Source organism: Mizuhopecten yessoensis, unplaced genomic scaffold (genome assembly GCF_002113885.1).
Source record: "Mizuhopecten yessoensis strain PY_sf001 unplaced genomic scaffold, ASM211388v2 scaffold11113, whole genome shotgun sequence".
Classification (NCBI taxonomy): domain Eukaryota; kingdom Metazoa; phylum Mollusca; class Bivalvia; order Pectinida; family Pectinidae; genus Mizuhopecten; species Mizuhopecten yessoensis.
This window is the reverse complement of record NW_018408886.1, coordinates 466,280-477,359: the sequence shown is the minus strand read 5'-3', so window position 1 is coordinate 477,359 and position 11,080 is coordinate 466,280. Positions and strand designations below refer to the sequence as shown.

Sequence of the window (11,080 nt, the reverse complement as noted above, 5' to 3'; positions counted from 1 at the left end):
CCCCTCAGGTAGAAGATTTCTCTGTCACACTCTCGAGGTAGGGGAAGATTCTGTTAAACATAACCCCTCAGGTAGAAGATTTCTCTGTCACACTCTCGAGGTAGGGGAAGATTCTGTTAAACATCGGCCCTCAGGTAGAAGATTTCTCTGTCACACCCTCGAGGTAGGGGAAGATTCTATTTATCATCTATTTTGTGCAACCTAAGTTCTACAATAATTTGCAAAGCAAATGACCATCACTTTAATTATCTCATAAATATAAACTCAGAAAATGTAAACAAGGACAATAATCAGTAAATTAAGGCTACTTATGTTACAATGAAATCCTTAAAAATAAATAATTAAGTACAAAACATGAAAAAAAAATTACTCAGGAATACTTTTATTCCTTACAGTAATTATTGTCTATTAAGGATAATTAATTTTACCTACATGTGTAGGATAATTATAATTAGGTTATATGTGACCACCTCAAAACAACACAAAAGAAATGCTTTTTAAATGTTGATTTCTGATTGGTCGAAAAATGATGATATACCGGGATAATAATTAATTTATACAATTGTTCTTTTTTTTTAATGAAAGCAAGTAAATAATGAAAGAAGCGTAATTGCAGTCATTTCCATTCAAAATAACAACCTTACATTTCAATCCGGTCGGCTTTCTACTTATTTACCCACACACTGAAAAGATCCATCGCTTCCTTTGAACACCTAGGGTTTGTTATAAAGTACAGTGTGTCTTTGAAAATCCAGATAAAATATAAACAGATTTTATTGTTGGTTTCTTTCATCTGATGATGTATTCTTTGTATCTTTACAATCCTATCATTATCAGCCGATTATCTTTTGTTCAAAAAATTAACTTGATTTGTATTAATTGTTGGTTGTAAATTGTTGACAGCAAAAATACTCCCATAAATATCGGTTCCATATTAATCAACAGAAAAAAAATGAACACAAAAATTATTGAAACGCTTTAAATGAATCATGTTTATGTTTTATAATTATGCACGCTAACTTTCTATGATAACATTCCTACTGAACTGAACACATTTAGACTTTTAATCAGAAGTCACAGTTCTGCTAGCCCAGGGCTACATTCTGGAGTAGATTTTATACCAGGGCAAAAGAAAATTTTCAATATTTACTATGAACTCTGAAAACGGCATACCTAGTATGCCGAAACAGGTAAACTATAAAAACCCTTCCACCCCTATGTAACTTTAGTGGACATTACCATGCATTGATATGGATGAGTCCATTATGGTTTACAGGGATAAATAGTGTTGATTAACCTTCCATCCAATGTTGTCCAGCCATTTCTACCTGAATTTTCATTACTTTACTATCCACGTAAGATCACCTGAACATTTGGAAGATTTGGATACGGACGCTGGATACGGACATTGGATACAGACAGTGGAATTTGTTTGCCGAGTATGAAAATATGGTTCAGGTAAGTAGAATTTTTTCAAAATCAACCAGTATCATGTATGAAATGGTACCTTATGATTAGTTTCTTGTTACAAGTGTTTCTATGTGACATTGTGATGACTAGTACGGTATGTACACTGTCACCTTCATCAGACAAATGATATACCATACTAGTCATCGAAACATCACCTAGAAACACTTATTGGTTGTTTTACAAGAAACTAATCACAATCCATACATACTAACCTGAAGAAAATGTTTAGAAATGAAATGGTGCATCAATCCCTGATTACTAATATAAGCATATTGATTAGAGCAGGTCTAATGTAAGCAACAAACAAGGGTGGGAAATTCTCACTGATCCCACAAAAACCGTTTCTGAAATTGGACAGGATTTTGATGTTGAAAGAATACTCTTATCAGCAATATTTTTGAAATTTGATCTTACAAAAATAAATGATATCACAGAAAATAAATTGTAAATTAAAATTAAGCATAAATTTACTCTTCAATGTTTCAGTCTACCCAGCTGCAAAAATAATGAACCAGCACATGCGGGAAAGGAAACAAGTAAACAACTGGTGTTTCATTTTCAATATCACTCAATCTGAGATTTAAAAGAACAAAAAGATTATCTGTGAATCGAAGATCTAAAAAAAAAAAAAAAATGGCATCTCAATTTCATCTTCAATATCTCTAAATCCAAGATTTTAAAAAAACACTGGTGTTTCATTTTTATATTCAATGTCACCAAGTGTGAGATTTTTTTTTACAAAAATTGGCATCTCATTTTCATCTTTAAATGGCACTGTATCTTAATTTGAATAAAAAACAAACAAAAATTAATTTGATATTAATTACACTCGTTTATCCCCAAAATTTCATAATGAACTATTCCAACCTATGAATTGGTAGAGTTCAAATGTGTCTTCAGGGGTGAATTACTTAAAAACTGGAACAAATACTAGGTAAATAATACTTATAAGACAACAAAAAACTTAGGATATGATATATTAACATTGTGCATATACTGACGAAATTTGGGAACAAAAACGAAAAAACTTCAACATAACAAAATTATAACAGCATCATAACTCAAACAGTTCGTCATTAGCTCGCTCCTGTTTCTCTCGTGAAGTCTGAACTTGTCGGGTTGAGTTTCGCGACTTTATCAAAAGTACCGGTGATGATTCACAATCCACACTATTTGTTTTCCGTTTTTCAACATCAGAGTTATGTCCCCTTGTTTCAAGCTGTCGAACTGTAACGGCTGAACCCGAGTGTCGCCTAGCACCATTTTTAGTTTTCCTCGGAAGAAACGTCAGCGGGTTGTCCGACTCACCTTTGTTTAAAGACCTGTAAAATATAATGACAATCTTCAAAAGAGATTTGAACAAATATATGATTTTATTACGTAATATTTAAGTTTCAATCTGCAGAAGTGAATTTTAGCAAATTTCAAAAACAGTCATGTTTTTCAATTCTGGAATGTTGTTATAATAATGAAATGATTCTATCCTGAATTTCGATTTAAACAATCAAACATTTTTCTTGAATATACTCATATTTAATTTAAATACATATGTACCTGAATTTTTCTGGGCATTAAAAAGATTTCGTAATATTTTTTAAACATCTATCTATATTAACATGCTAGTTGATTCAACTTAATATAGTGCGTTTCACACTGGAATCGGAGCCACAAAACTATAAAAAATATATGTTTGAACAAATATAAATGTAACAAAAACAAACTCATGCCGACAACAATAGTATCATGAACACAGTAAGTACACTATATTTAAGGCTATATTTAACTCATTCACCCCTGAAGACACTTTTGAACTATTCCAATTCAAAGGTTGGAATAGTTCACTGCAAAATTTCAGGGGTGAATGAGTTAAGGAATATCATAAAATCAGATTGTGTGGTCCGCTCATTCAATATATACAGAACCATAAGCAGGGAGAGAGCTGCAGATCAATCCATGATTCAAACATAGGAACCAGAGGACATGAAGCTTCACATTAGACAGAGCCAGGACAAAAACTGAATAGCTATGACACCGAACTGTAGTTTAATATTCTATTTATTGCACGATATAACGACAACGTCCTTTTTTAGGTAAATAGATATTTATTGTATGATCTCCTTTATGATGTCCCATTTAAAATAAAACCAAACATATTTTGTCACGCAAAAAAGTAAACCAAGACACCCTTATTCCGTCTTTGCGTATTACAGAGTTATCTTCTCTTGAGAGCAGGTATTGATTGTTACGTCATTGGTTTGTGTGAGAAAATTACGTCGTTTTCTCAAAAATTGATGACGTTGTTCTCACAAACAAATGACGTAACAATCAATACCTTCTCTCAAGAGAAGATAACTCTGCAATACGCAAAGACGGAATTGCTAAAATAATTTACTTTTCTTTTAACATATTTGAATTTAACTCTGTGACCTGAAAAGTAGGTCAAAGTCATTTATTTAAAAAAAATTGACAGCCCTTACTCTAGTAAGTTACAGAAAAAATATCCTAGTCTAAGCCTTATAATTCTATAGAAGCTGTTACTAGTTTTTGACACATTTGTCTCTGCAACTTTGAAAATGCAAGTGGCCTAACTAGTGGTTCAGGATACTGTAAAATACTCTCTTTTTGTGCACATTTTTTTCTGCATATTTCAAAAAAAAATAAGACTGGCTAAGGATACTGTAAATAAAAAAAAAATTGTGGTCATTATTTTCTGCATATTTTCAAATTAAAGTAGTGGCGAAGGGATATTGTAATAGTCTTTCACTTTTGTGGTATGATGATTTTCCGTGCATTTGCTAAAATTGTTGATGTTCCTTTGTTGCTATATTATGTCGTAACAATAAGACAACACCCTCATTTCTATTACTTCAAATGTAAGACTTGATGTATTTTGACACCCTAAACAACCTCTATATGTGGGGAGAACTAACCCGACTCCTTCACCTACAGGGATTCAACTTGAAAATTTGAAATAAGATTCTCGAGTTTGGTATGAATCTACAACAATTGTCATGTGAGGATTAATAAGCTTCTGTATTTTTTATATTTATTGTAAAAATTTGATGAACCTCAGCTGTTAAATGACTGCGCAGTAATATAAAGATTATCAAAAGAATGAAATTTAATATGAACAGAAAGCATTTTTTTTTTCGAAACTCACTTTAATGGCCACTAACTGTGTGTTCACAACTTAAAATAACAATAAAACACAATCAAACACATTTGCAGACATTACAAGCTTTCTACTCTAATTATAAATGATTATGCAACAAGTCAAGTCTACTGCCATGAAGCCATGTCTGTGTATACACTGTGGCTAGTTTGTGATTGTGTTGACGGCCATGAAGCCGTGCCTATGTATACACTGTGGCTAGTTTGTGATTGTGTTGACTGCCATGAAGCCGTGTCTGTGTATACACTGTGACTAGTTAGTGATTGTGTTGACGGCCATGAAGCCGTGTCTGTGTATACACTGTGGCTAGTTTGTGATTGTGTTGACTGCCATGAAGCAGTGTCTGTGTATACGCTGTGGCTAGTTTGTGATTGTGTTGACTGCCATGAAGCCTGGTCTGTGTATACACTGTGACTAGTTTGTGATTGTGTTGACGGCCATGAAGCCGGGCCTAGGTATACACTGTGGCTAGTTTGTGATTGTGTTGACGGCCATGAAGACTTGCCTGTGTATACACTGTGGCTAGTTTGTGATTGTGTTGATGGCCATGAAGCCGTGCCTATGTATACACTGTGGCTAGTTTGTGATTGTGTTGACGTCCATGAAGCCTTGCCTGTGTATACACTGTGGCTAGTTTGTGATTGTGTTGATGGCCATGATGCCGTGTCTGTGTATACACTGTGGCTAGTTTGTGATTGTGTTGACGGCCATGAAGCCTTGCCTGTGTATACACTGTGGCTAGTTTGTGATTGTGTTGATGGCCATGAAGCCGTGTCTGTGTATACACTGTGGCTAGTTTATGATTCTGAACAAGCACAGATCTATTATGATGTATTAAATAGTAGCTACCAATGCTTGCAAAAACGAAGCCAAAGCGTTTTTATTTTAAAGCCTTTAATTAATTATGCACTGTAAATTAAGTAATTATTAGAACTATATTGTACTGTGAGTTGTTAGATTTTGTTACAGTAAAAAAAACACATTTATTTTAAATGAATATTTACCGTCAGTAGTTTTCATTATTTCAGTATGAGCTATAATTTAAATCACATGTCTTAGTAAATACACAGTGTAATAGGAAAGAGAATAGTGTGTTCCACCGATGATCAAACCTGCGACCCCTAGGTTCCTAGTCGGACGCTCTACCACTGAGGAAAGAGAATAGTGTGTTCCACCGGGGATCAAACCCGCGACCCCTAGGATCCTAGTCGGACGCTATACCACTGAGGAAAGAGAATAGTGTGTTCCACCGGGGATCAAACCCGCGACCCCTAGGTTCCTAGTCGGACGCTCTACCACTGAGCTGAAGGCAAATTCCCCCTAGCTCGAAGCTTAAGAAGGCGACCTTAATCCTATGTACAATTGAACCCTGCCACACTACTTCCCCCTTTATTTAAATGTTACTACAGGGAGTGTCATTGACACCATTTTACAGTAAAGAGAATCGTGTGTTTTCACCAGGGATTGAACCCATGATCCCATACTTCCTAGCCGGACGCTCTACCACTGACCTTAAAGGAAATTCCCTGTAGCTCGAAGCTAGAAGGCCACTCTAATCCTATGTACAATTTAAGTCAGCCACAATAGTATATATTTGAACAAAGATTTGTTTTTTGTGTAGGAAACAAATTAAAACACCATTGATCTTAATATTTTTACTTTCGTTTCCTTGTAAATACGCAATAAAATATGGCTACAGTTTCATCTTATCAAGAGTTATTTTCACAACTTCATCATAGCTATTATATAGATGTTGGGGGGTATTACTTAATCTCGAACATTTTAACTTAAGGTAATAAAAATTATGGCATTGGGGTCTGTAAAACAAAACACTTCAGGAAATTACAATACAAGTATGTTCATTCAGAATAGAGAGGTTTCTAGATTACACAGGTTCTATATATAGTTATGTTTACATTGGGACCTAGTCAGATTACACAGGTTCTATATATAGTAACGTTTACATTAGGACCTAGTCAGATTACACAGGTTCTATATATAGTAACGTTTACATTGGGACCTAGTACTCATATCAATACCCAGCCTCCTCTGCCCACATCATCAGAAGTTATGTTATCACAGCTTATTGGGATTTAGTCAGATTACACAGGTTATATCGTATATAGTAATATTGGGTGTTTAGCTGGTGCAGAGATAGCGCATCTGCCTTTCTCCAAGGCAGCCGGGATTCGATTGCCTGACTGGACATGAAAAGCCACGTGATCTGAGTCATCTGAGATCATATGGTATGTTTGTAGGTATAATAGTATGAGCTCTTACTTCTGATAGCCACAAAGTTCTACCTCTATATTCTACTAGCTACACTATACACGGCTACAATTCAATATCTATAACTCTATTTCTCTCCTTCCAGTGAGTAAATAACAAAACTCCAGTATAAATGGGGTGTAAAACCTTTCTATCTCGCACCCCGTTTCACGACAGCGACATTACAAGGGGAAAACAACAAAGTAAAGAAATCAGGATGCCAGAGTGCGAAAATCACGTCCCCTTAATTTTGTGGTTTCTGAGCTAAATCATGTGATTGGAATGCCTGGGGATGTATAGGATAAGGAAATTGGAAATAACAGGCCATCCACATGATAAAACACTTACTGGTTTCTTTACAATTCTAAAATTTACAATTCCTTAAAAAAAAAAAAAAAAATGTATTATGTACCTGGTATTAAGAAAAGGAAGGACATACAAGAAAAATCAGGAAAATATGGATTATATATCAGGAAGACTTTTTTAACCATTGAAATATGTTGTAAACAATAACAGGAAATATGATCAATACTGAACAAAAAGTGTCAATTAAACCTGCTGTAAATTATTTAGTGGGTATGTACAGTACCTGTATACCTAGTCACCAGGTCACATCAGACCCACAACTACCACCAAAGTAGGGATGAAAGGTATTAACTTTAATGTACCCATACACGTAGCCCTGTTTGTAATAATTACTCACCGATGTATTAATAATTAGTGCTACCGCAATTCTATTCTTATTTAACAGAGGTCATCATTTTTAATGCCTCCGCCAGGAGTCAAACCCGGAACCTCTGGTTTACTAGTCTTACTCTCTACCGAATGAATTAAAGAGAAATTCTCCCTAGCTGAGTCGGTAGGAAGCAGCTAGTATTCTACGAGGGTGACACTTACAAAAACAGTTATTTTCGTAAAAGAAAAGTTAAATCCTTACTGCCAAGATTGTATTTAATCTAACTCACCTAATAGGCAGATGATCGATGAATTACATATAATAATCAGATCTGATTTTCTTAAGACTTTAGCCATATTTTGAGCATTAATTTCACTGATTTTGTTCAAATAAACGGGAGAAAATAAACACTGTATTTGACACAGTAAGGGCCCTTGCTCCAATGATAGTGTACCCAAGAATTTTAAAGATAAACTCAAATGCTTATGTAAACTTTCAAATGTTATGGTTACAGATTTTATAATTATAGTAAATTGTCCAATTGGTTTTATTAGTACCAAAACAGTGCTACAAACAAGTGTATTGAACGACAGCAATGCTGCCTGGTATCATTATATAATGTGACCAGTGCAATCTTTTAGAATGATAGAGTGTTTTATTTTGGGGAATTAATTTTTATAGTGTGGTAAAGACACCTTGATTTGGACATGTCTCTGCCTCAGTGGGAAAAATAGTCTAAATATGATTTAAGCCAAAAATCTAAGTTTTACTTTATACACAAAAAATGAACGTTTTCAACAGGACGCAGCATTTCAAGACCAACTGGTCCTTTTGTCAAGCTATTGACTGAGTGAGGAATTTGTATTGATTTATACCTGTACATAATGTGATGAAATTGTAAATTTCTTATGTTACTTAACCCGGACGTTTCGCCTATCTAAAGAGAACGTACGTATATATACTGTATTGAATAGGTTACTGGTAGGGTGTAGATCTAGCCCCATCTCCCGTTATATCGGTATTCTGTAATACAAATGACTCAGCTGCTGTCCCCCCTCGTCTCTGTTCATGTTTTGAGTTTTCCTGATTTTGATTGCTTCTTAGAAACGTTGCGACACATTGAATATGTACATTGTTTGTGTATAAAGTAAAACTTTAATTTTACATATTTCCAAACTGATGTAACTTATTGAAAATGCTTTGAGATATGTTGCTTGAGGAAAATCAAAATAAATCGGGTAAATGAAAGTATGTCAGCTGTCATTTATTCACACCTGGTGCCTTTATTGCATCAAATCATAGAGTAGTACAGATAACTCTGTGAGAATGTTTTTCTATACTAGTAAGATACCAGATTCTAACATAGAGTAGTACAGATTACTCTGTGTGAATGTTTTTCTATACTAGTAAGATACCAGATTCTATCTATACTTAAATCCTTCGGTTTAGTCTTGATTCATCTTGATCAAATTTACAAACAAACAAAATACACTTGCAGTACTTCTGGATTCAGGATACTTTTTCACCCAGGTGTGTACAATTTCATAATTAGGGGATTTTGCAGGTATATGTACATGTATTGGAAAATTCTATTAGCCAAACTTATATTTTCATTTCAAATATGAACAACAAATTTTTCACTTTAGACTTGATGTAAAGTGTGCTATATATCCCTGGGTGTCAGCAGGCTAGTGTTATTGTACACACATGTATTATCCATCTGAAATTGCTAAAATATTGCAGACAGAAACTGACAACACAGTGCTGGCTTCAGGTAATTGGCGAACAGAAGCTAGAATAAGCAGCAGGGGCGTGATGACAAGCATGCTACTGTACATTTTACTAAATATACAGTACAATATAATGCCTGGTGTTCCATTTACTACATCACTGGTGGGTATCAACAAACAGTGTACAAGATCCTATAATCTTATTCCTTATGGCCAAATAAAATACATATCTTGTGTTTCCGCTAAGCCTGCCTACCCTAGATTTTGTGCCTACCCTAAAGTTTTTATTGGCATTTAGTGATGAGCACAGTTAAAGTCAGAACTCTTTCTTTATGAAAGCATAGTAAATATATTTTCCACACAAAAAAAAGACCTACCTACCCACCCTATTTTTTCTGAGGATAATAGCGGAGACAGAAGTAATTTCTTTTTTGCCCAACGGTCTTTTACAATGTATGTACAAGTACAAAATCATCAGCATGATTATTCAGTCTCTCTCGTGGTATCAGCTGTTACCTGTCCACAATATCTCAAGTTACAGGAATATCAATACATAATCAAATTTTATGCCAAGCAATCTGTGGAGCATAATATCAGTCTAGCGCAACAGAGGACACGATTCTGAGAAACTTGATTCTTAAATTAACATGAATTTTGCACTAATAGTGAAATATACTATATACACAATATCGATAAATTTTTAATACTGGAATAATGATTTTTTTCTCAAGTTAAATTTATAGTTGAACGTTCTATAGTTTATTTAAAATCTAGAAATAAGAACTAAAAGATAATAAGAAATTTTAAACATCTATTGATTGAGAGTCAAGCTAAAATTCAAATATAAATGTACATGTAGCTCATGTTATTTATTCTTAAAAGGAAATTAAAAATAAAACTGCTTCAAAATTGAATTATATCAAAAAGATACACACTTCTATGTACTAGATCACTTACTTACGATATTAAATACCAATGTGTATCAGTATTTTAACAAGAGGCCCATGGGCCTTAACGGTCACCTGAGTCTATAGTATTTATTTTTGTTGTTGAAATATGTACCAATTTGAGTAAAAAATAGTATAATGTTAACTTAACTTTGTCAGGACCATGAGCTGATCATTCCTAGACCAATTTTAAGTGAGATCGGCCTATTAGAACTTAGTAGCAAAATAGCGGCCATGGCAGCCAAATTGTATTTCTGATTGACCCGAAAAATAACAACACTTTGTCAGGACCATGATTCGATCATTCCTACAAAGTTTCAGTTCAATCGGCCAAGTAGATCTTTACTTTAAGTTTGAAATAGTTTACCAAAATGGCAGCTGTGGTGGCCATATTGGATTTCTGATCGACCTGAAAAATAACAACACTTTGTCAGGACCATGAGTCAATCATTCCTACAAAGTTTCAGTTCAATCGGCCTAGCAGAACTTGACTTTAAGTTTGAAATATGTTTTCAAAATGGTGGCCGTGGCGGCCATATTGGATTTATGATTGACCTGAAAAATAACAACACTTTGTCAGGACCATGAGTCGATCATTCCTACAAACTTTAAGTTCAATCGGTCCAGCAGAACTTGACTTTAAGTTTGAAATAGGTTTTCAAAATGGCGGCCGTGGTGGCCATATTGGATTTCTGATCGACCCAAAAAATAACAACACTTTGTCAGGACCATGAGGCGATCATTCCTACCAACTTTCAGTTCAATCGGTCCAGCAGAACTTGACTTTAAGTTTGAAATAGGTTTTCAAAATGGTGGC

The 11,080-nt window shown here is 34.4% G+C and overlaps 1 protein-coding gene across 1 annotated transcript in view; it reads right to left on the bottom strand.

The window, feature by feature from the left end:
* Positions 1-366: 366 nt before the first annotated feature.
* Positions 367-11,080, bottom strand: part of LOC110466021 (lysM and putative peptidoglycan-binding domain-containing protein 1-like) — a 26,000-nt gene continuing 15,286 nt past the window's right edge. The window contains exon 4 of the mRNA XM_021522268.1: positions 367-2,792. Within this exon, the coding sequence (XP_021377943.1) occupies positions 2,525-2,792 (268 nt within the window). The 3' untranslated portion in view covers positions 367-2,524. The remainder of the gene's footprint in view (positions 2,793-11,080) is intronic.